The 27,714-nt window shown below is 34.0% G+C and overlaps 1 protein-coding gene across 1 annotated transcript; it reads left to right on the forward strand.

Annotated features, from left to right (window-relative positions):
* LOC149805427 (monocarboxylate transporter 12-like) lies at positions 1-27,246 on the forward strand. The gene is made up of 5 exons (XM_089950004.1): positions 1-224; positions 3,424-3,661; positions 7,361-7,504; positions 9,585-10,580; positions 16,746-27,246. Exons 2-5 carry the CDS (start codon positions 3,457-3,459, stop codon positions 16,913-16,915), a joined length of 1,515 nt encoding a protein of 504 aa, XP_089806130.1. The 5' UTR covers positions 1-224; positions 3,424-3,456; the 3' UTR covers positions 16,916-27,246.
* The last annotated feature ends 468 nt before the right edge of the window (positions 27,247-27,714 follow it).

Below are 27,714 nucleotides of genomic sequence, written 5' to 3' on the forward strand. Positions count from 1 at the left end.
TCTTAAAAAGTCACATCGTATCCTAAGTTAGATACATAAATTTGATAGCGTCCAATTTATTAACCGATCCCTTGTTAATCTTCCATCGTAACATGCTTGGCAGGGAACGCTCGAAAATATACTATTTATAAAGTTTAAATGATAGAGAAGTAATAGTACACATTTTTCAGCTTTAGAAAAATACACGTGAGACGTTTCTACTCAAGAACACTCTTCGATACCTGGTATAGTATAAGCGAATCCTTGGATTTGGTCAGTAACATGTTTTCGAGGATAAGAAAGGATGTAGCAAGCGAAAAGCATGACAAAGAAGCCGAGGGTGATTAGGACCATTCAAATTGTACACCACAATCACTCTTGGAAAGTAATTACCTGACACAAGTATAGGCTATGGCAGCTTGGTATATGGAGAACTCACCCCATGGAAAACTCGCCCTGGGAGAAGTAACCCCAACGTATCTGGAGAAGTCTCCACAGAATGGTTGGAGAAGTCGCTTTAAATAGTCGTCGAAGTCACCCCAAAACTTGTCACCCAGAAAAAAAAACTATTTAATATTTATCTTTGAAATAAATAAGTTATTTAAATGATAGAAATGGGTACCTTAGAACAATGCTGTTAGCAACAAAGATGTTGTCACATGGTGGTTATCACATTATTTGATCACATTTTGAATTATTCAGTTACCTACTTGAGATTATAATTCGTTGTGATTAGCACTGAAATTCATATATACCACCTCGTACACATTGTTTTCCATTGCAAGTGTTTACTTAAGCCCATTATATGTTGGACTATTATTACTGATCATTGCGGAATCGCTGTTTGCTGTTGTTGATGCTGTTTAGTACTTTCACAATTGTCAGGCAGTATAGCAGACTTGTTTGTCTGAAAGTTACCAAACACAAGATGATATAGTCATCTGTTTGGTGCCCAAGATGGTAAGAAATTCATGCAGCCCCGATTGTTGCATCATATAACAGGTTAATTTATAGTCTCCTAATTTCCCTCATAAGTTTTGTCTCCATCCAACAAAGAGCAGACCATTCATTGTAACTGTTTATTTAACTATTTATTTTCAATGAAAGCCATTATTTTCAATGGAATTTAATCTCACTCATGACAATCACACACCAGGGTCACAAATCTAAATTAAAGAAAATGTATAGGGTTTAGCCAGTTTTATGCAGAAGGCATTATTGTGTGTAGTTTGACATGTAAAAACAATGGATACCATTTTTTTAGCTCAGTTACAGGACAGTTTTAGAGAAAATTAATTGTAGCAGTTGATACAGTTGGGGATCTCGCAGATTTGAACCTCATCTTTTTTTGTATGATCTTTTAATTGAGGTTCTCATTTTTGGATGCATGTAAATTCCAACAGCTGAGTCCTTGTTGTGCAAGTTGTGTTTTTTTGTCTCATAAATTCTCTTGTATTTGATCCATTTGTGAAATAGGGGTATCAGTCATGTAGTGTGCAAGCTGTCAAACAAAGTTCAGGGATTGTAATGGGAATAGGTGAAGTTGCTTAGGTTAGAACAAAGCAGACAAGGAGATCAAGACATCTGTTAAATGATTGTCAGTTCCATGTGATCCTTTTGATCAAAAGACTAATTGACACCTCTGTTTGATAGAGAATACTCAGGACAGTTTGAATCCATCATATTATAAATCCTTACACAATGTATACAACACCTGCATGCCAATATTAAATTCCCATGGGCAGAAAAATGAGAAAACTTAAATATTATTGGTGTTATGTACATGCTATTGTGACTGGAAGGAGAACTGCAATGGCAATGTGAGGAGCACTGAATGCAGAACTTTAGGATTTTGATCTTAAACCTTCAGTGGGGACATTTGTGAACTTTTTATTTTTGTTAGGAAAGAGTAAATGTGATCTATGCTCTGTTGCTATGATATGAAAAAGAAGTGAGTGGAATGTGGTCATTTGTTTTTTCCACCATTGTCATGGATAATGTATTGATTTGAAATGGAATTAAGCTAACTAAATACATAAATGTAGAAAAGAATGTGTTATCTCTTCCTTGATTCCTTCAAATTGCACACACAGTTAAAGAATTGTTAGTAAAGGCAATGAGCATTGTTATGGTTGTAACATCACAATTGTCACATTTATCAACTGCCTTTATTTTCCATTCATTTATTATAATACTTGTTAATTATATTAACTTTGTAATTTTGTTGGCTTTTCTCCATGATTATATAGTATGCATATTTGTATTTTGTAATTGATCTTAGTACAAAATCAGGTGAATTATCTACTTGACTAGCGACATTTATTTGTAAACAACATAATACACTGCTAATATTTCTCTGTGATTATTGATTAACTATTCAGATCATTATTATTGGAGGTGAACTTATTAATATGAATCTGAGTCTAGGACATTTGTTTTTCATTTGTAAATTTTTTCAGTTGTTGGCAACTTGGAATGTTTTAGAAAAGAGACAGATGTACATCCTGACTCAATTATTGTGTCTTTTCTTTCTATACCAATGTTGTTTACTTGAAAAATTACTCATTCCTACCTTATCATCTGAAGTGGAATCAGTCTTATTGTTGTGTTCAGTTTTTAGTTTTGTTGGATTATTTATTTGAATCATTCACGGGAATTACAAAGTGCTTATTAATACTTTCTGGACTAGTTAATTAATTTGAATTTGTAGGGAATTTAGTCAAGGACATTTTGGATTATATTACTGTGCTGCATCTAAAGACTTAATATATCACCACATTCCAGGCCATTGACACATTAGCACATTCAAGACTAGAGGCACATCAGCATATTCAATATTGGACTTTATTCAGAACACCACTGGAATTCAGTTGGAATTCTATACTTTTGAACATGCGTTTGAATGTTTAGGACTGTTTGGGATTTAATTTATGGCAGTGAAGTCCTTTTTAAATTTTCACTTTGTATTCTTGGGAAATAAATTATTTGTTGAATTTGACAAAACTTGTTGATTTTGGCTCTTTTCTGTTGCCTAATTTCAGACCATAGATTCGTAACATGCTAGATATTTCACAATGAATAAGCATTAGCACTCTGATGATGAATATAATGTTGTTGTTGTTCTTACTTTGATTTTAAAGATGTCCATAGCATCTCATTTGGTTTGGATTCTCTGTTTGTGAGTGGTTGTTCAGGCCAGTTTGTGCCGTGAACTTGCTGTTGTACACATTACAGGAGATGGCACAAATACATTTGTGACACAACAGTACACACCTAATGTTTTGTATTATTGCATTGAAATAAGTATCACTATTTTGTCCCATATTTTGAGCTGGGGCTTGACCATTTCCATGCAAGTGAGCCATCAACTGCAACTGTAAAAATCCTATGGAGAATCCAGTACATTTCAGACTTTAACTGTACCCTTTACTTTATTAATTGCAGATTTCATGTTAGTGACATTTTGAGAGGTCTGTGATGCTGTCAAAATGCCAGGAGTGGTCAGAAGGTGGACTGTGGGGATATGTGGTGGTGGTTTCTGCTTTCATGATCCAGGTGTTTGCCTTTGGCACTTCTCAGTCTATTGGAGTGTACAATGTGGAATTCTTGGATTATTTTCAAAACAGTGCTGCAGCCATTTCTCTAGTAGGATCCATCAATGTGGGAATCTTTTTGGGAGCAGGTAAGAATTGCGCCTAATCTTACTTGGTAGAAAAGTTCAGACATGTTTCAATTGTAAAGAATTTGATCCAGCAGGCAGATGTTCAATAAATCTTTTAACTAGAAAAAGCTGAAGAAGGATATTGGCAATTGTTGTTGTTGTTGTTGTAGGGTTAACTGCCATTTTTCAGCACACGATAGTCTATACATGGCGGCCAGTATTAATGGTGGAGGAAGAACCCGGGGAAAACCCCGGAAAGAACCACCAACCCACAAGAAACTACTGGCAAGCTTTCTCAAATACCCACATTAGCCGAATCTGAGACTTGAACCCACGCGGACAGAGGTGAGATGGCAGTGATCAGTAACAGAGAGTGCTTTAGACCACTCGCCACTCAGGGCCCGATATTGGCAGTAGTATTAGTGGTTGTAATTACTGCTACTGCTGTGGTAAAAATGATATAATAAGCATTCATTTTTTTGCGAGTCTCAAGTTTCATGGTTTTCTTTAAGAGTACTTAAATTTGTGGATTTGTCTTAGTTTGCATATTTGTATGTTTTATTTTTATGGATCAAGAGCTACAATGACCAAAAATATAGAGTACAAAAGAACAAAACTATACAGAAAAACAACTGTAGTCTTGTCAGTATTTAAAATTAAAATTACTGCTATGGTGGCCTAAGCAGTCAGAGTGTCTGCGTCAGATGCAGGAAGTGATGTGTTTGAACCCCAGTTGAGTCATGTCAAAGTTTTGCTTGTTGCTTAGCATTAGTGTTAGGATTGGTTTGTCTGGTGTCAGGATAATGTGGCAGGATGGGACATGAAGCGGCATATCTGTGGCATGATGTCCCAGTGCTAGACATCACTATAAATCTGACACATTGACACTGCAGACCTCATTGCGATTATGGCAGAAAAAATGTTAAAGTTAATTTAACAATCCAAATCACACACACTAAATATTTAAAACAGTGCTACCACCTGTTTACAAATCAAACACCTGCCAAGATTAATCACTTTCACTCAACAACGTGACATGTCATAGCCAGAAGCACTAAGCTAATTGATTGTTAAAGTACATATGTTTGTTCTCTTGCTTAATGCATTGTCCATAAAGTTGCATCTTACATGGTATTGATGCAGTGGCTTGAGAGTGGTAAAATTCAAACTAGATCAGTTTGGATATTTTCATCATTCCATATGTGACCAGCTGCCCCTTACTTAATATGTTTAACAGGCATTGTCATTATTTGATATGTTTGTAGCCCATCTAAGTGTGAAGATACTAAATAAATTGAAAGACAGTGGAATCACTAATTTCTTTCTGTCTACTTCATGTACAAACCAACTTCAGCTGCTGGACTTTGCAGTAAGTATATGTACAAATCATAGTTAAAATCATACTTCCACAACTCGAGTGGAAACCATCAAGTAAAAGGAAGACATCACTTGTGAAGATAATTGTTCTGTATTAGTGGACCTAAAACTGCCACATTCAAGCCAATTAATACTAAATGAATAATTGTAGCTCATAGAAATGTGTGAAAGATTGGATCTAGTTATCCATGGATTTGAGAAAACGGGACTTGTTTAATTCAACAGTTGGAGGATTATTTATGTCACAAACATTTGTGCATACCAGCAGAATCGATTGACACTAGTGGTGAATGATTAATGAATTTGTCGTTAGTTTTGCCATATCGATCCACATCAGTACATGAAGTACTGATACAAAATCATGCATACCGTATTATGGCATATATATTGGGCCACGCTAAAATAAATATTTTTTTCCTGTCCCAGAACTTATGGTGAATTTTTTTCACCTAGGTCATATGTCTCAAGACTTAAGTTACAAAATAAATTTGTATTTGCATTTTTGCTCCCCCCACTACACATTGCAATAAAAAAGATAAAACGCGCATTTGATAATAAAAAGAAAAACTAACCTTGTACAGTGTATTGTTATCATTTATTCCCTTTTTAGATTGCTCTGGTGACCTAGTGGTTAGAGTGTCAGCCTCGAAAGTGGGAGATCATGGGTTTGAACCCCAGAAGAGCCATATCATAAACTTACAAAATAGGTACTGACAGCTGCCTCGCTTGGCGCTTAGCATTAAGAGGTTAATGTATGCGGCATGATGCCCCAGTGCTAGACATCACTATAAACTGCCACACTGCAGACATTGTAGCAATATGACTGAAAAATTGTTAAAAGCTACATTAAAAATCCTAATCACACACACATTCCTTTTTTACATGAGCATTAAAGAGTAATATATATCCATGAAATGCGTACCACCATCCATTTTGGATGGTGTTGTTGTTGTTGTGAAAAAATCTAGTCTGATGGCTGGAAATATTGATTTAGAATCACCAAAACAAGCAGGTTGTCTGTTTGGAAGTAATTTTGTTATCTTGTCAAGGATGAACATTGTATATGAACAGATACTAATTCTAGAATTATTTGCCATCTGCATTCTGGAGATATGCCATATATGTCAACACATCTGAAACAGCACCACCCTACCATTGATAGTCCTTCTAAAGATGAGAAGACCTTTGAGTTCACATCTTTATCAATAATGTATCATATCATGGCTTATTTTTATAAATGGACTTTAAAGCAAGTGGTTTGTTCACCCTCCCTGCTGCTGGAGTTATTGTACTCCCCTCCCTCCTTAAAATGGTATAGTGAATAAAAGCATAAGCACATGTTCAGTCCCACTAAATAGAACACCAGTAATTTCATCCTTGGTCCTGGGTAACATTTAGGAGTGGGTTTCATAGCACCTACATGTACTTCCTGCAGAGAGGTCTGAGGGGCCAACTTTATATAGACATGTACATTTATTGTATGCTCTTTGTTATGTGTATATTTAGGTCAGTTTTTTGGCACACTGTATATTAATTATTATGCCTGGAATCATAAAACTTCCTGAGGGATGCATCTTAACGATTTCCACACCCTCATTACAAAAGTAGATCACTATGACCCATATTTCACACTTTTCAGACTGGTTAAATATTGTTTTCAGTTCTTTTCTCAAACTCTGTTCATGCTGGAAATATCAGACTAGATGATTTATATGTGTCTCTATTAGTATTACACTCTACCAACAGAAGGTCATTTTTGTGCTACATTTCTTATAAAAGTTTTGAGGCCTTGTATAAATAATGTTATACTTCATGATTCATAAAATTTGGTGAGTGGCTGCTCATCTTAAGATTAAGTCACTCTGATCTATATTTCATGCTTCATTGACTTGGTTACATTTTGAGTTTAGTCTCAGGCACTGTTCGTGTCAGAATCATCAAGCTTGATGATTGTATGCAGCTCTGTACCAGACTTTTAAAATAAATGCATTTGACATTTTACGGGCTTATGTTTTTGCATTTAGCCCATGACCACTTACAGTGTTTGTTTCATTGTCTCTATCACTTTAGTCTAAATTTATTTTCTGCATGATAATTAACATTTCTTACATCTTTGTGCAGGTAATCTACAACTGTATGTAATCTGATTTCGCTTAGATTTAATGATTATTTATTCAGGTGTGCAAAATAATTTTTTATATGAAATTATTGTTTATTTAAATACCCAAACTTGTGCAAAAGTTTTTAAGAAGAGTTCTCTGTACAGAAGATTAGAGGACAGCACATAATTACTTATTTGTTATAGACATTACAGTAAGTTTGCACATCTTTTTTTTTAAACAGGGCCAATCGCAGGTTTTCTGTTGAACTATCTGAGTCATAGACAGGTGGCATTGATAGGAGCATGTATCAGCTCTGTTGGACTCATCTGCTTGCCATTTACTCCAAATGTGGAATACATGTATTTCTTCTATGGATTTCTCACAGGTAAGAAGTATAGAAAGACTGTCCATAAAATGTTATTAATTCCTATTCAGGGTTCATTCCAGTAATGGAAAAGGTGGGGCAAATGACCTCTACCAGATCAGAAAGTGGGGATCATTCAGGGACTTTAAAAAAAACTCAGGTTGCAAATGTTCTTTCCTGTTTTCTCTTTATTCAAGAAATTCAATTAGATATCATTATCACATACACTTCTATCATAGATTTATTAAGTTATTAGCAAACAGTTGGACAGGCATTGCACATTTCATTTACCAATTTATAGTTTCATTGAAATGGACTGCTATCTGAATTTTTTGTTTTTATTGCCCTTTGCAGTTATTGCACTAGCTTTGTTTATTATCCTGATAAAATTAATTTTGAGATTTTAATATGCAAGGGGCAGTTTGTCACTTTTGCAAACATGCAAAGATATAAACATTGAAAGAAAAAACTGTGAACTTAAAGAAATGGTCATTACTGTAATTTACAAGATATTATTCATGCCTGTAGTTAATTTAGTTTCTGATAAACCAGAATATTATGTTAATTATTGAAGCAGCATGATGTCCCATTGCTAGACATCACTATAAACTGTCACACTGCATACATCTTAGTGATATCATTGATATGACATGACTAAAAACTGTTAAAGCTACATTAAAAATACAAACACACACACACACACACTTAAAATTGCAGATCAGAACTTCTTTACTCCTTGGAAAATATATTTCTGTGCATTACAGTGTATTGAACACATAGTCAAGTATTATTACATAAATTAACATGTCAAGGTCCTCCTGCCTTCACATCTCAGACTACACATTTGAGGTATCATGTTCTTGATTTTTGATGGAGAAACACCATTCTGCATTGAAACTTATACTTCTTTCAATAAATTTTCATCCTTTATGAGTATAAAATCCATGTCTGGATGAAGAAGAATGTTCATGAAACAAACAAGATCAATATACTTAGTAAATTTTTGGGGTGGTTTTTCGTTTTAGAGCATGCAGTATGATTTAAAATTGCTGCTAACCTGAGGGGTTCTTAATCATTAATACAGTAATACAGTAGCACCTGTCTTGATATATATCTGTTATGACATACCATTCTGATTATTTTGTGTTATAACCTGTCATAAAATACCACCTGTCTTAAGAGACTATAGTGTTTTGCCAGAGAGGTTGGTCCTTCAGGATGGGTTCTACTGGTACTATCATGGACAAAGTAACAGTTTGTAAAAGTAACTTTTTTTTCAAGATCAAGAATCACATGAAATTGGTGCCTCCAGACTAAAACTTTGAAGTAATTGCCTAATAGAATGGCACTCCCAAATTTTGGATATTGTAGATAAAAGGGAACTATAAGGATACAATATATACTTGCTTATAAGTGGAGTAAAACTGCAAAACAACAACGATCCTGATCTGGCATAACACAATGCACCTGCAGATAAGGGTCTGTCTTGTTTGTTTTATTGATTAATCCTAACAAAACTGCACTGATCCAGATCTGCTGGTGCATTGTGTGATAGTAGATCTGGATCTGTTCAGTTTGCAGTTGGTTTCCTTTCAATGGCAAGTATATACTGTTAAGTGTTTTTATTACGTGGGAAAAAGATATTAAATGCAAAGAGTTTTCTTGCTGTACAAGTTAATTTGATTGATAGGAAAGTAAAAAAAATCTATTTGTCTGGTGGTCAGGTGGGGAAAAATGCAGTTTTATAGAAATTGTACTAATGAGTCTATTTATCCATTGTAAAAATGCAACATTTTATCTAGTCTCTTTTAGCGTAAACGGAATCAGTATCATCTACAAAGATCCAGCCTTGAATATTTGGTTAGAGATACTTTTTCTTAACTACTAAATCATTAATTTGGATTTATACACATACCAGTGACAACAATGTTTTAATAATTTTTATCAGACTTGTGAATTGTAAATACAAATTTCAGTTGCAAACAAGATTTTTAAGCTAATCTGGGATCTTGTAAAAATATGAATAGATTCTAGCATTCAGGCCTGACTACCTCATAATAAGTTCTGTTTATTAATTTTGTAATTTTCCTTTCTATTCTAGGGTTAGGATATTGCTTGCTTTATGTTCCATCCCACGTGTTATGTGGTCTGTATTTCCACCGTTACCGCAGTCTAGCCACTGGAATAGCTACAAGTGGCTCAGGTGTTGGTTCCACAGTGTTACCCTACATAATTTACATGCTTATTGAGGAATACGGGTGGAAAGGCTCTTTTTATTTAGTGGCAGGTTTAAACCTGCACAACTTTGTGTTTGCTGCATTATTACGCCCCCCGCCAAAACATCTTGAACGTGATATAGATAAGAATACTCCAAAGAAGGCAGAACTATTAGAAACTGAAAATAAATCTTTGGAAATGAAGCATATAAAGTCGGAGACTTCACTTATACATACCCAGTCAGACAATAAACATTTAATACATATTAAAAAACTTGATGTCACACCAGAATTATCTCAGAGCAAAACGTACCTTCCATATATTGTGGATGAACAAGAGACAGATGCAAATAACATACATAGTGCTGGGGATGTAATATGTAAAGCAACATTTATTTCCAAGATGAAAGATCAATTGAGAAAGGTGTTCACATTTGGATTCAGTGTTTATTTCATCAACAATATTTTCTGGAATATGGGTGCATCCATTGTTATGCTGTTTGGTCCGGAATTTAACACAAATGTTGGTTTGGATAAAGAGGATGCAGCTATTGTGTTCACTTTGATTGGAGGTGGTACATGTGTGGGATGCATACTAGGAGGTCTGCTAGGAAACATGAAGTGTTGTAACAGAATAGCAGTATATGTGGTGGCTAACATAGCAACAGGGACCATAGCCCTTTTATATCCATTGCCACACCTGCACACCTTTTGGGGCCTGCTGATGCTGAGCTTGTTGTGGGGTTTGACATTTGGAGTCATCCTGGGCCTTTTGGTGGTTGTGACCGCTGACCTTTTGGGAACAGAGGCCCTAGGGTATGGATTTGGGTACCTCATGTTGGCAAATGGTCTGGGATGCAACATAGCACCGCCTTTAGCAGGTATGAGATATAACATGCACATTTGTGGTTTTAAATACTATTACAATTTTAAATACTATTACAATTTTGCTGCATGAAGCCTACACTTGAACCATAGCTGTTGAATGATTTGGGATTTTTTTTGTTGGTTTTTGATGGCACTTTAAAGACATTCCTCATGATGGAATGGGAGCAAAGTGCCTTTCCAAGGACATGCTGAGGCAGCCGACCCAAACTGGCCTGGGTGTGTATTGAACATGTGATCCTTAGGTTATAAGTCAGATACTCTAACAGCTGAACTACCGTGGCTCCCAGCAGTTAAATGAGATTGTGAGTATCATACAATTTGTCTGAAATCCCAGCAGTTAAATGAGATTGTGAGTATCATACAATTTGTCTGAAATCCCAGCAGTTAAATGAGATTGTGAGTATCAGACGATTTGTCTGAAATCCCAGCAGTTAAATAAGATTGTGAGTATCATACAATTTGTCTGAAATCCCAGCAGTTAAATAAGATTGTGAGTATCATACAATTTGTCTGAAATCCCAGCAGTTAATTGAGATTGTGAGTATCATACAATTTGTCTGAAATCCCAGCAGTTAAATGAGATTGTGAGTATCATACAATTTGTCTGAAATCCCAGCAGTTAAATAAGATTGTGAGTATCAGACAATTTGTCTGAAATCCCAGCAGTTAAATAAGATTGTGAGTATCATACAATTTGTCTGAAATCCCAGCAGTTAAATAAGATTGTGAGTATCATACAATTTGTCTGAAATCCCAGCAGTTAAATGAGATTGTGAGTATCATACAATTTGTCTGAAATTACAGCAGTTAAATGAGATTGTGAGTATCATACAATTTGTCTGAAATCCCAGCAGTTAAATGAGATTGTATCAGACAATTTGTCTGAAATCCCAGCAGTTAAATAAGATTGTGAGTATCAGACAATTTGTCTGAAATCCCAGCAGTTAAATAAGATTGTGAGTATCAGACAATTTGTCTGAAATCCCAGCAGTTAAATAAGATTGTGAGTATCATACAATTTGTCTGGAATCCCAGCAGTTAAATGAGATTGTGAGTATCATACAATTTGTCTGAAATCCCAGCAGTTAAATGAGATTGTGAGTATCATACAATTTGTCTGAAATCCCAGCAGTTAAATGAGATTGTGAGTATCATACAATTTGTCTGAAATCCCAGCAGTTAAATGAGATTGTATCAGACAATTTGTCTGAAATCCCAGCAGTTAAATAAGATTGTGAGTATCAGACAATTTGTCTGAAATCCCAGCAGTTAAATAAGATTGTGAGTATCATACAATTTGTCTGAAATCCCAGCAGTTAATTGAGATTGTGAGTATCATACAATTTGTCTGAAATCCCAGCAGTTAAATGAGATTGTGAGTATCATACAATTTGTCTGAAATCCCAGCAGTTAAATAAGATTGTGAGTATCAGACAATTTGTCTGAAATCCCAGCAGTTAAATAAGATTGTAAGTATCATACAATTTGTCTGAAATCCCAGCAGTTAAATAAGATTGTGAGTATCATACAATTTGTCTGAAATCCCAGCAGTTAAATAAGATTGTGAGTATCATACAATTTGTCTGAAATCCCAGCAGTTAAATAAGATTGTGAGTATCATACAATTTGTCTGAAATCCCAGCAGTTAAATGAGATTGTGAGTATCATACAATTTGTCTGAAATCCCAGCAGTTGAATGAGATTGTATCAGACAATTTGTCTGAAATCCCAGCAGTTAAATAAGATTGTGAGTATCATACAATTTGTCTGGAATCCCAGCAGTTAAATGAGATTGTGAGTATCATACAATTTGTCTGAAATCCCAGCAGTTAAATGGGATTGTGAGTATCATACAATTTGTCTGAAATCCCAGCAGTTAAATAAGATTGTGAGTATCAGACAATTTGTCTGAAATCCCAGCAGTTAATTGAGATTGTGAGTATCATACAATTTGTCTGAAATCCTAGCAGTTAAATAAGATTGTGAGTATCAGACAATTTGTCTGAAATCCCAGCTGAAAAGTTACCAAAAAAAATGCTTTTGAAACAATTGGAAATTGTCCAAGGTTAGATATACTTCCAATATACTGTGAATTGTAAAAAAGCATTTGACAATTTTTGAGGGTTTAACTAAAGTTGAAAATACAGTTTTAATTGCAATATGATTGTAAAAATGCATGTTATTGAAATGTTAAAGGAACTTATTTTGTATTTTTTTGATTGTATTAAAGTAATTAGGAATCAAAATGATCCATAATTTTAATCAGAATAAAAATTTTGGTCAAATATTTTTCAGTTTTGGATGTTACTAAAACAAAAAACTACTTTTATTTACATTTATAGTTAAACATAATTTTAGTATTTCAGAATATGCAATATTTCTCTCATTAGAAATATTTCTGGTGTTTATACAATATTGCAAAAACTATGAATCCTAAAAATAAAATAACTTCAGGACAAATTTCAATAATAGTAGGAAAAACAAATGTCAAATGTTGATTTTGAAAGTGTGGTCCAGTTAATTTTGTTAAATTAAAATTTAAAAGAGAAATTTTGGCACCATTAAATATAACTTTTATGTAGTAATTAAATTCATCTTGTGTTTGCTTATGAACTGCTTCCTTTTGTGAATTTAGAATGCATTTATCTAAAGAAAATTATTTTTTGTGTTAGGGAAGAATGTGTGAATATGAATGCAAAGAATACATAAACTCATTGATATAACCACTAGCTGTTCTGGGTTTAATACCATTTTTCAGCAAACAATAGGTTATACATGGTTGCCAGTATAACTGGTGATGGAAGAACCCAGGAAATCCCAGGTAAGAACCATAGACACAGCAAGATACTGGCAGGCTTTCTCCCATACCCACAATGACCAATTTACCACTTGGAATTTACTGCTTGACAACTGTCTTTTGCTATATATTCTCGCTGTTAGGGGAATATTTCCATTTATACTGGCATAAAAGGAGTTGTTTAAAAAAGATACAAATCAAACTAACTAAATACAAGACTAAATTTTAATATACTGTTCAGATGTTAGAAATTATGCATACTATGAAATCTCAGACACAGCTGTTGAGACCAAAAAAAAAAAACATCCAACATGACCTTAAAATGTATCCACAGTCCAATAATTTCATATATTTCAACAATCACATGGAATTAAACATAATTTTTGTAACACAAAATAGATTAATTTTGTAGTGAATTATCTTTTTCTTAATAAAAACAACTGATTTTATATAGATGTTATTATATCAATCACACCAATTAATGGCTATAATAGCTACAATAACCAATTAATGACTTGGGAGCCCAGGGTGGCTGAATGGTCTAAAGCGCCCACTTTTACTGATCTCTGCCATCTCACCTGAGTCTTGGCCTAAGTGGTTGGAGCATCTGCCTTGGATGAAGGCGGTTGCAGGTTTGAACCCCAGCCAAGTTGTACCAAAGACTTATAAAAATATTAAAATGGTACTAGCAGCTGCCTTGCTTGGTGCTCATCATTAAGAGTGTTAGTACTGGTCTGCCTGGTGTCGGGATAATGTAAATGGGTGGGACATAATGCTACATGTCTGTGACATGATGCCCCATTGCTAGACATCACTATAAACTGCCACACTGCATATGACATAGCGATATGACTAAAATTGCTAAATCTACATTAAAAATTTGAATCACATTCACTCATCTCTGTCATCTTGTTTTCAAGTCTCAGGCTTGGTCATTGTGGGTATGGGAGAAAGCTTGCCAGTAGCTTGCTGTGCATCTGTGGTTCTTGCCTGGGATTTCCTGGGATCTTCCACCTCCAGTTATACTGGCAACCATGTATAACCTATTGTTTGCTGAAAAATGGTATTAAACCCAGAACAGCAACTTTCAGTTAATGATTCTGATGTAGAGAATGCTGTCAGATGGGGGACATCAGTAACTCATTCATGGGAATATAGGTTTTTGCAAGAATTACCTGCCTCTGTAACAAGCAAATCAGTTTTTAATTGTTATCATTGTTTATTACAATATTAAATATTTCATACCAATATATATGTATAAACATTTACTGCCAATCCTTCACATTGAGTTGACAAAATGAGGAATTTTATCTTGACCAATCGATTTACTCATCTCATGGTTGACCATGTTTTTCTCCAGTGCAGTACTTTTGTTGATGTATTTTGTAATGCATGGCATTGTACACATGGCAGGCATGAATTTATATATAACTTGCACAATTTTGACATGAAGGACTGAATTCTAGACAAAATATGTTTGACCAATTTATTATTGATCCTATGAAGTACAAAACCCTTTAAGCTTGTTGCATTTATTGCATGTTTTCAACACCATATTATTGGAGATAACTCAAATATTTTTATAGAGGGGTCAAGGAAGAAGGTCCAAATGTTTTATTTTGAGATAAAAGAAATAACATACATGTGTAACTGTATTTTTAATTTTATTCTCAGCTTTTATTTTGTAAATTGGCACATTCATAATACAATTACAGTAGGTGGAGGTTAAGAACAACTATTACACATAAATTTATTCTGTTCGGACATTCTGCATAAGCTGGGGTCTTTTTTGCCCTATAAGGATGGTATGGAAACTATGAGATTCTGTTGATTAAATTGAATAATTGAACAACATACTCTTTCCGTGTAATACTGTTTATTGTTATTTTTTAAGTGCATAATCTTTTGTAGTTTGACATGGTAACTTAACAAATTATAGCATTTATTATCTTAAAACAAACATCATCAAAACTGGTAGGGGTACAAATTACCCTTTAGTTCAGAAGGCCCCATTTTTAGTATATGTTTTTTTATACTAAAGTAAATAATTTAAACAGTTAATCTAGAATATAAAATAAAAGATTTACTCATATTAACCTTTCCACCAGTAAATTTTATGTCTGCTTTAATTTTTCTTGAAAAGTTTTGCAAAGTTTTAAGCAGATCTTCACCATTGAATGCATGTATTCATTTTAGCATCACAAATAGTTCATAGATATGACATTCGGTGGAGCATCTTATTTTGTCTATCTGACCTCTGTCTGTTGTCAATTTTGTTTTTACACTATAACCTGAGTTCTCCACCATTGACATTACCAATTATATCTGGATGACTTGTACTAAGAGTAAGGAAGAAGCTTATCAATTTTGTTGCTAAAAGGTCTAAGGTCAAGATCACTGAAACTGAAAAAAAGAATGGTATTGGCACTGTAATGTTAGTTCTTGACTTCATAACTTCACCAAAGCTTGTGGAAGGCTTCCACTTAAGGAAGAGGCAAAAGGTAAAAGGTCCGTATTATTGTGGCTCAAAGAATTAAAAAAAAATTGTACAATGAATGACCAAACTTTGTGGATGACTTGTATTTGGGTTAATAAAGAAATCCATAGATTCAGAAGCTAAAGGTCAGAGGTCACAGGCATAGTAAGTTTAATAGAAAATAAAATGGTTTCTGCACCATAAGTTTACTTCAAGATCATGTATTATGACCAAGGTCCAGGTCATTGAGATCTGCTGATCACTAATCTCTAGTGTCAGCCCAGTCCAATAGATCAGACCCCAAATCTGTGTGATACTGATGGATGATTTGTTGTTTTGATCTCACCTGTTCATTAAAATGTCCAATTTTGCTGCATGAAGATCTTTCTGGAAAACTCCCTTGTGCAGTTTAGACACGTACCAGTATTTGGTAACCGCCATGTCTAGCATGAAATTCAAAATGGCCAAAAGATATCAGGTTGTTATTCAACATGGATTTACAAGTCACCAAAAATAGGACTTGATCCAAATATTTTATGTTCATATCACCAAAAGGACCTTTCAACCAACAGTAGCTCAAGATGCACAAGAAATATTGGCAAGTGTCTAATATATACACTGATATGTTGAGGACATATTTGTCTATAAAGGATTACTTGATTTTATGAATAGGTGCTACACCATCAGTGTAAACATAGATTTCAGGGTCTGATTTATTGGCCTATGGTCAAAGTGTCCCACTTGTGCCTACACAAAAGATGTAAACATGGTTGGACATATAAATGATATAATCAGATATATACAGTACACTTGTTTTGTCTTTAAATAAGTCTAATAATGTTTCAAAACTGGTCAGTAGATTAGTGCTCTTTTTTTGTTTTCCAGGCTGGTTGTTGGATGTGACTGGTGGACTGGTCCCAGGGTTTTTATTTGCTGGTTTGGTAACAATATTTGGTGGTATACTGGTATCTCTGATTCCACTGCAACACAGAATGTGTCCAAGCAAAGACAACACAGCAGGAAATTCAATTGAGATGGATCTTAAAGAGGTCTAAATGACAAACAGGTTGTGAAATGTAATCACCTCATCTTTGTGATTGCTGGAAGATAGTAATCAACAATATATTGCTCTTGTTAAGACATTGCTCTGTGTCTGTTATGTTTCATCCATCAACATTTGCTTCTATAATGGGGACCAATGCCAACCAAATTTTGCCAAAACCATGCTTGTGTGAAGGCCTTTCTAACAGATGCTAAAAATTAAAAATATTTAAGTGGCTTCTCAAAAAAAACACTTGGCAGAACTTGACCAAGTCTGATTGAAAAACACTGACTTAGAAGCTTTTCAAGTTCATGCAAATGATGCCCATCTACTATCAAATATCGCAAGTAGAAAAAAAAACCTTTACATGATTTCATCTAACAAACCATCTTACAGAATTTTGGACTGACAGAAAGCAAAATATCATTAAGGGCTTTTGAAGTTATGCAAAATTATGATATCGGTCATCACATAGGCCACTGCTACCAAAAATAAAACAATTTCTAAGCAGCTTCTTTGCTAAAACTGAACAGAATTTGATCATATTTCATTGCAAGAACCCTCACATAAATGCCTTTATCCAGATCATGTCAGTCAGCTGTGAAATGCAGATGACATTACTAAAATTGAGAAAACATAAATCAATTGTTTTACATAACATACTTAAGTTGTTTTACAAAAAACACCGTGGCATAAAAAAATTGAGTTGCTTCAAATGAAATGTTTTTGGGTTTGTACAAATGATAACAATCTGCCATCAGATGTGTCCACCATTACCAAAGATATAAAACCTTTAAATGACTTATTCTCTTACATCACTGAACAGAATTTGATCAAATTTAACAGCATCCTGGCACAGACATGTCACTTTTTTGTTGTTACAGATGATGCCAATATAGCATTATTTGTGGCTGCATGTTACAAAAACAGGAAAACATTTAAGCAACTTCTCTGAAACTGCTGAATAGAATTTGACCAAATTTGATAGATGTCATCCTGGTATGAAGGCTCAGATTTATACAAATGATGTTATAGTAATTGCACAATGTTCTGTTTGTTTATAACCCCTACTAATTTAAAAAACGAAAAGCATGATGAATAAGAAAATGCACAAACTTAGTCATTTCATTCATCAATTTGATTGTTGCCAGGAGCTCCTTAACACTATCAACTTATTCACATATCAAACTGAATGGAAATTCTCAGTGTAATCAAGCAGACAGACTGCTCACTGTCCTTCTCTGTTTTCCAGAATAGACTTTTTCAGTATAATTTTCTGTCTCTGCATCCAATATTTGCAATGTCTAGTTTTAAAATGTCTAAAACAAATAGAACAGATAAAAAGAGGAACTTTTATACACATGTCTTCAAAGAAGTGTAAGTCCCAAATGTACAGGATTATTGAGATTATTGAAGATGGTGAACTACATTGCATTTGTTGATTGAAAACATAGACCCACCCATGCAAATATGAAAACCCTATTACTAAAGAAACATGAGTTAAAGGATTTTGGCATGAGGACCTTTCAGAATGATGTCGATCAGATGTGAAATGTGGCCAGAGTTACTAAATATTTAAAAACAAAACAAAAATTTAAACAGACTTGACCAAATTTGACAGAATGCATTCAGGGGCCCTGGTTGGCTGAGTGGTCTAAAGCACTTGCCGTTACTGATCAGTGCCATTTCCTCTGTCCACATGTGTTATGCTGGCTGCCATGTATAGCTTATCTTGCATTGAGAAATGGCATTAAACCCCAAACCATAGCAATGTGATTATGTTATTAATGGCTTTAAAATTGTTAAAAATTGTCAGTTTGCCATCACATATGGCCACTGATACTAAACATGGAACATCCTTTAAACGTCTTCTCAAAAACCACTTAACAGAACTTTATCAAATCTTACAGAAAGTAATTTGGCATGAAGGGCTTTAAAGTTTTTATAATTGTGCCAGTGTCAGATGTGGCTACAGTTACTGAAAATAGAAACAACTTTTAATTATTTCAGTTGAACTGCTCAGCAAAATTGGACCAAATTATAGAGAAAGTGTCCAAGTTTGAACACCATTTAGATTTGTACAAATGATGCCCATCCATCATAAAAATATGGCTGACATTATTAAAAGTAGGAACACATGTACACTACTTTATCTAAAGAAACAGAATTAGACTAGTTTTTACTCATAGCATCCAAGCACAGAGGCTGTTCAGCATTGGACAATTTTGATGCAGATGTGTTATAAAATATGGATGACAATACAAAAACTAGAGAAGCCTTGAAGCAGTTGTTTTCATAAGATATGCAGTCAACATCATCAGAGAAATTTCAATAGAAAGCATTCTAATGACCCAGATTTCTTGGCCAATTGCACTTGCCTTTGGCTTTTAGGCACATGTCTTGGAAACATAATAACTTTATTTCTCTTTTCTATCTTGATATTGTAATTGGTCTCATTTTAAAGTGTGACATGTATATACTAGACATATGAGATGTTTTTTTGAATTATTAAACATTGTTACCTTTCTTCAACCACTCCGGTGACCTAGTGGTTAGAGTGTCCACCTCGGATGCGGAAGGTCGTGGGTTCAGTCACTGGCCAAGTTTACCAAAGACTTACAAAAATGGTACTAACAGCTACCTCGCTTGGTGCTCAGCATTAAGTGGTTAGTGTTTGGACTGGTTGGCCTGGTGTCAGGATAATGTGACTGGGTGGGACATCATGCTGCACGTCTGCGGCATGCTGTCCCAGTTCTACTGCAGATATTGTAGCGATAGGACTGAAAAATTGTTAAAGCTACATTAAAAATTCAAATCACACACACACACACTTAGCTTTCTCTTTTTTCTTTTTTATTTATTATTTGGGAAGGACAGGAAGGATGTTTACATTTTTATTTAGTACATACATGTATGTCTCATTTTAAACAGTTTTAAAGTGCTGTTGGGATCACGTTTTGCAAAGGAAGTTAATAGTAATAAAAAATGTAGTCATTGAATTTTTTTGGTCACTATGTTTCTTGTTGGTATCTATATAGTATAGTTAGGTTTTTTATCAGTTTATTTCTCTGTTGAAAAATTGTGCTGTTTTCAGCTCTACTAGTCAGGGTTCAGAAAAGCATATGTAATGAGCCTGCATCCAGTGTATGTCATCCATCCATTATCTGTTAGCATTTGTTTTCTCTACTCTTTAGCTGGAGTGAAGTCACCAAACTTGCACAGTTTCATACTGAGCTCTCATTTGCCATTATTGAAAATGGTGCCCCATTTATACCCATTAAGGCTGCCATGTGATCTTCAAAGTTTTAATGGCTAATATTTCTGAATAGAATGTCATATTCACGTGGGGTTTTCACAAAAAGTTGCTCCTTCAAATACATTCCCCAATCACATTACGTTAGGAATATTAGACTTCTACCTTGCAAATCCAGCCCTACTAGAAGATGAACATTGTCATACTCTATTTCAAATAGACAAAGGGCAATAACTCTTGCACCATAACTCCCCTTGACATCGCCAGGTGTTGCTAGGCACACATCGTGCAGTTCATCCTCCAACAACAGCCACCACTGAGTAAATCTATCTGGTGTTTTTCCATTTCTGAATCATTCCCCACCCCCATTACAAAGCATCGGTTGATCTTGGAGAGGAGGACAAGACGCCATATTTCCTGCTCCATCCCAAGTAAGCAAAGATTAAAGAGATTAATGACTGGCATTCAGGTCAGATTGGTGACCTGGGCAATTCAGAGGCATTCTTGGAAAGCCAGGTTCCATCGACTTTCTCCTCTCACTGGTATCAAACACACTCCAGCACCATAAGTAAAGACCTTCCAACTCTTGACAAGAAGTTCAGGTCTGTTGTACTACTTATTGGATAAGAACATGTTCCATGCCATGTGTAAACTGGCTTGGAACATGGTCTAAATAGGTATTCCCTTGCAGCTTTCAAAATACTTATAATTACAAGCCTTGACAACAAGAAAGTTCTGTTATTTTGAGCAGCTTAAAGAGTGTCAGTTTTAGTTAGAGTAAAATTTATATGTTAGGTGCAGAAAATTTGCAAGTTATATTGGGTAATTTTCACCAAAGCACTATGGGTAAAACTGTTATAGTGTTATACTTTTACTTGCTCACCTCCAATGTCAGTGGAAATGTTTGCAAAAAGAGTGCCTACCCATAAGGGACACTCACCAGTTATTATGTACTTTTGAGAGAGTGATGTATGTAAGGTGAATTTTTTGCATTTAAAACATGCACAATGGAGAGAAAGTTGGCATACCTGTATGCTACTTTAATGCAATGTGGCTGACATTTCTTTGGATATTGTACTTTTGGAAATTGTACATGATATAAGCACACTGCTAACTAAAATAACTGTTCCTTGTGCTTAAAAAATCAGCCTGAAATAGTCTAAAGTACACTATCTATAGCAGCTATTAAAATGGGGAAAATTAATTTTGCCAGACTATACAATACCAGCTTCTGAAAGTGCAGTGAATGAATTACCAGATATATAAAATGTAAAAAAAATGTTATCAGCTCTTTTGTGTACAATTTACCTCTGAAGTTCGGGAAGTGAAAATGACCAAGTTGAGCTAGCACTTTTTTGAAAGGAACACATCTGAGTAAGGCCAAGCTGTATACTCTATAACCCATATTACACCCATCAATCATACACCAAAATAAAGGGAATTAAAGGTTTTTTGAACTATACCTAAGATATACAAGGTCTTTTTTAAATAGCCAGTATAACCAGTGAGGAAAGCCGGGGAAATTCTTTTTCTTTAAAATTCTAACCCTATACAAAATATGAAACTTTAGAGCGCTACCTAATGCTTTGAAGAAAATTAACAACTGGGCATGCAAAAGTGGTTGATTGTACAGGAATTTCTGAATCTACCATTGTCTGCTATAAATTCTGCTTCTAACTGAAATTCATTCATTTATTTTTTCAATGTAATTGATCTCTCATGTTGTAAAAGTCTGCAGTTAACATTTTTTATTTGAAGTATTTTGTTCAGAAAATTGGAAGGGTATACCCATGCTTTCGAGCTGTCCTACTTTCCCAGCTTTTTCCAAAATGGCCCTACTGTCCCTCCTTTTCTTCTATATTATGCTGAAAATTCATTACATGCAGCATGAATGGCCAAAGCAAAGGACATTTAGATACGGTTTTTATGATGTGAAGCTGGGTGTTTGAGAGAGAGACAACCTGGAATAACAAGACAGATGGTATGCGAGATCATGTTTTGTCTTATAAAATATTGCTATTGACCCCAAATATTTTCCTAGTTTTTTTTAAAAAGTAGCTCTACTTTATCCATACTTTCTCACAAACTGAAGACTGTATATCTATTAGACATATTGAATTGGATTGTAGTGGAAGTTGATTCTAGTTCTTGGGTGTTGATTAACCTTTAATAAGTGTTTCAAGATAAAAAAAAATATTTTGATAACATTTTGCATACCATATACAGTAACAACTGTTTATCTTTACATCGTTGGGCCCAAGGTAATATTATCGACATGAGTGGTTGTTTATATAAGTGGGGGGCTGATAAAAATCAGAGTGAAATTAGTTTGCAAGAGATGACCTTTCATCAGTAGAGCTTACATGGAGAGTAAATATACCATGCAAATTTTGATAAAACAAAGACATAACTAGTCTGATATACACTTGTATATATTGACAACTTACCTTTGTGTAATACAATCCATAATTTGTGAAGTACAGTGCGACCCTGCCATAATGCACCCCCGATGATGCGAATTTGGATATAATGCAGTCATGGTGTGACTCCCTAAATTTTGTATATTCATTCGCACATGAAAAAATATTTTTTGTTCAAACTATGTGAAATAGTGTATAATGAATTTATTATCATTTTGGTGAAAAGATTGTATATGAATTCGAACATAATATGATCATGTTGTGGTTCCTGAAATTTTAAATACATGTATGTGTATTTTTCTCGTACTGGAAATTTTTTTTTTTTTTTAAAGTGTAAGAAATAGTGTGTAAAACGTTTATTATCATTTTGGGAAAGAGGTCACATATGAATTTGAATATAATACGATCGTGGCATAGCTTCTGAAATTTAACAATTTCACCAGGTTCGTGAAGTGTTATACCAAACTAAACATTGGAAATGTTATTACTGATCCATGAGTAAAGCCAGTAAGTCATTTTTGTGATTGTCTTCAATTAATTCTGTATACAGTTGTTGCTCAAACAATAGCCAACATGTGTTTCTTCTTTAACTGCATACACAACCAAGCAGCAGACAATACGGTGGTTGATAAAAGATTTTCACAATTTAATAAACATATTAAAAAAAAGCCACCAACATGTTTGCTGGGCTTGGTGATGTTATTAGATGCAATCAGTTGACCAGTAAATAATTTCCACTTTATTAGCTGGAAATTGAAAGGGTATGAAATTGTACATGCGTTCAGCTTAAATGTTTTTATAAAAGTGACTCATGTCCATTGTGGGTCTATTGCATTTAGTTCTCAGGTTTTAAATGTGTATGGTGTTTGCTTATGAACTCGTTATTAATTCGCTTCTTTTTAATAAAAATATTTTACCATTATGGAAAAGCAAGTTCACAAATGCAAGTCCTCTGCATTTTGCGCAATGATTAGTATAGTAGTTTTCACATATTTCTTTCAGTATTCCCAAAATCAGAAGTAAAAGTTTCATGCATGCTGAAAGCATATGTTGTTTGTTAATTATTCTTGCTGTAGTCGTTCAAACGAATAGGCATACAAGTGTTAATTATTGGAAATTTACAATGGATAAATGTATATGGAAATGCATATGAGAAAATCTTAGCAGTATGAAATTTGTACAGACACCATTCATAAACACTAGAACAAAATGAATCATACACGTGGTTCATCTTGCTTAACCAAATTTTGTTGTTAATTTTTCCCTATGAATTCAGACACATAATGATCTGTGACAAAATTATTGAATAGTTTAACTGTGTATGCAATTTTTGCAATTGAATTACTTATATTATGGATTAATTGCAAGCCCTGACAGTATGATATCAGACGGCAAGTAAACGGTGTTAATACTCTGTTCATGCTATATATAAGACGTTAAATTCAGACACAATGATGTGGGACAAAATTATTGAATATTGTAAATATGTGTGCAATTTTCAATGGAATTACAAGCACTATGGATGAACTGCATGCCATGATGGCACGATAGTAAAAGGTAGTTGATACCCTATTTCTCTGATACATTAGATATGAATACACGTATATGTGCCAATTGTTCTCTGGAAGAAAAAAAAGGTAAAATACTGTAAAACCCCACATTAACACTTTTTGGACCCCAATTATAGCAGGGTTCCACTGTACTGTACATGTATATGACAAATCCATGAATTTAAGTATATGTCATATGTTAAAAAATTCACATATCTATCACATCCCTAAAGAAAACACATAACTACAAACATATGCAGTACATATTTAACAAAAATGGTAGTCCTTGTTTGGTCTATATCCCATTGTCAACAAACATGAATAGCTAAACAATTCACTATGATATTCATTGTTGTCTGTAGTATTTAGCTGGATAGTAGCTGTTTGCATGCTACATGTACTTAAATTTGGGTTTGTTTGGTCAATGACCACTGGAGATAAAAACTGGTGAATGCAGTATTGATTTCCTTAAATGTAAATAAGCATACACAATAAAAATTTATATAATTTATTTGGCTTATGATAAGTGCAGAAGTACACAGTACTTACAGAATGCATCTGTCTTGGCTCTGTTTTAAGTGTGGTGTGGTCTTTGATGTTAACAAAATATAATAGAGAAACCTAGAGGAAAACAAGGGATTGAACCCATTAGGGTGAAAAGGGAGCACTCAGCAGTTAAAAAGAATAAAAGGACAAAGAAATTGCCTTATTATTGATTCTTTTAAATTCTTGTCAGCCAGCAGAGCACTCAGCATATTTTGGTTTGACTTTGTACATTTTTGAAATTGTTTTTATGAATTATACATAATATTTTTGTGTTCATCAATCATATGTCTATTTACATGACAATTTGATAATCTATGTCTTGACACTTTTTAATGTATGTTTTTTTGGGGGTTTTTTACATGTGTTTGTAACCCCTCTGCAACCAAGCAGTGGAATATTTATTTGTTTCTATTCAGTATGATCATCTTGAGCTAGCTTGTCCAACTGTCCAGCCTGGCTAGATTGTCCAACTGCCCATCGTGAGTTAGATTGTTAGTACTATTATGCAGAATCTGCTTGACCTGTTTGTATGCCTAAGCAGATGACCAAAATTAGATTTTCATGCCATTTAAGTAATTTTTATGGGTGAGGGCAGTTTCATTTGGTCCTGTCCAGCTGTCTGGAGAAGCTTATTAGCAATATTGTCACTAAACCACTCAAAGTAAACAGATACAATTTGACAAACATATTTGTCTGTATAGATGACCTGTTACAATTTTCAAGAACTTTTGGGACATTACTTTTTTATATTAAAATCTAGGTAGCACAAGTAAGCAAAAACCACTTGTAGAAAAATAAAATTCATTGGCTGTGTTGTACTCGTATACAGATGGCTCAATTATATCTTTTATGTTATTGTAGGAATTTTGTACAAAATCTGATTTACATTCTATGTTTTACTAACGCAGATCTAGTTCTCTTTTTGTCTTTAATAACATATTGATTCTATGTTGACAAGACTCTTTATATTAATTCTCTTCGTTTGAAAATGTGCCACTATTAAATATTCTGTCCTAAAAAGATCATGTGCAGTTGTCAATTGCAGAATCTCCATCTCAGTGTTTTCAGCAGTTTTGAAACAAGAAATTGCATCAGTGTAAAGATCAGAGTTTTGAATTCCTTTTATTTTGAATTTTCTTTTAAATACTGTGTAAGAAAAATAAAGAGGTACTGGTTATGAATAATTACTTACCCTTTTCAGTATTGATGGGGGATTTTTGTAAATAGATGATGAAATTAATATATTTAGATAAATTAATGTGCACTTGCATATGTAGTTTTAAGAAGTGTTGCATATTTTGTATTAAGTATTGAAATGCTTTTAGATTTTTGTGATTATTTACAGATTATTTAAATTTTTATTTATATTGTTGTTTGTTTGATAGTAAGTGACATCCCAGTGAAATTCATTCCTTATGTTGATCTCACAGTACACTTTTAATACTGTGCGTGTCATGTGGTAAAGGAGTTGACTGTAAAGGTCAAAGGCTGTGTGTACATGTAAAACCTAACCAGAATGTGACAGGCAGATGTTCAGATGGACATGGGTAACATTAAACCACTGATGTGGGAATTAAAAGTGCAAGTACCCTTACATTACCAACATTTACTGACCACAAAAGTACACCTAGTCTGTGTATACACATCCTTTAACCTTAAGACATAGAGTTGTAACACATGTTCCTTGAAGACATTTGTAATATGTATACATATTATGTTTCTGAGATTGCATTTGGTTTGCACAATATCATTTATTGTATGAAGTTTAAGTTCTTGCATTCAGATTAAACTTGTATCATCACAACATATTAGAGTAGGAGTTTTTGTGATTACTGTTACATGCCTAGAAATTTCTGATAAACTTTGAGACAGATACTAGGCAGTTTTTTGCAAGAACCATTGTTAGCTCACTTCAAAATCAAGTGAGCTTTGGTATGGCCTCTGACTCCATGTTCTCTCAACATTTGCTTGTTACCACCTAAGAGGCCATGTAACTGGTCTGATTTTGATCAGGCTTGGCATATAGATTTCTTTTAAGATAGTGGAAGATATTTAAAAATGAGTGAAACTCATGCTTATTAATGTTGTTATCTAGCATCAGATTGGCTGATATTGTTAACACTGTATAGACATTGTTTTTTGTCCAGTTTTAATCAGACATATTATGTGTAATTTTTTTATTATGATCTCAGATGGTTCAGGGCAACGATGAAAACCATGAAAATTGTTCCCCCATGAAAATTGATGATACTAGTCTACTTTTATATTGTCAACATGTTGGATGAGTTTGATTATGAACAAAATCTTGGCGTATTTATGAAATAATCTGCCATCTGATGGGCTGAATTTATTTATGATGCTAATTTTAACCAAGCAAAAATACTTGACTGGTAAAGAACCAAAATGTGTACATTTTTAGATCTCACATCAACAATGTTGTGTACAACATCATACAATATATGTAATGCATGATGATCAATGTCATATGAACCAAGATCAAGAAATACATTGTTGCAAATGTTTTGTTTTATTCTCTCCACCCAATTCTTTTTAAAATAAAAAGTTTTCCAATTTATTTGGATGATTTGTTGTTACAGTGGTCCCCAGTTTATAAAACTGTCAAAAAAACACATCCTCTGGTATAATGCTGTCATAGGCGTGGATCATATTCAGTTGACCAAATCTGTTTTTATCATTATTAGTTATTTTATTTCTCTTTGCTGATGAGATCTAAATCTAATGTGGTTTAACTTCATTCAGTACTTTGGGGTGGGGGGACTGTGTGCAACATACTCTGTGATGATAATACAGTCTTTGATGAAGACATGCCTCAGTGAAAGTTGCATCCAGTTATAACACTGTTCCCTTTTATTCCTTTTCTATTGCAGAAACAAAAGTATTTATTGATAGTTAAACAAGTCCTACCAGTTTTGGTTGATGAATTTAATTGGAAATGAATTTTGGCAATTAATTAAATAAAAATACAGATGTGTAAGTATACTTTGTTCAGTTTTTAGCTCATATGAAGTAGAGGAACTATTCT

This window comes from Sinohyriopsis cumingii, chromosome 2, assembly GCF_028554795.1.
Source record: "Sinohyriopsis cumingii isolate HCF-2022 chromosome 2, ASM2855479v2, whole genome shotgun sequence".
In the NCBI taxonomy this organism is placed as follows: domain Eukaryota; kingdom Metazoa; phylum Mollusca; class Bivalvia; order Unionida; family Unionidae; genus Sinohyriopsis; species Sinohyriopsis cumingii.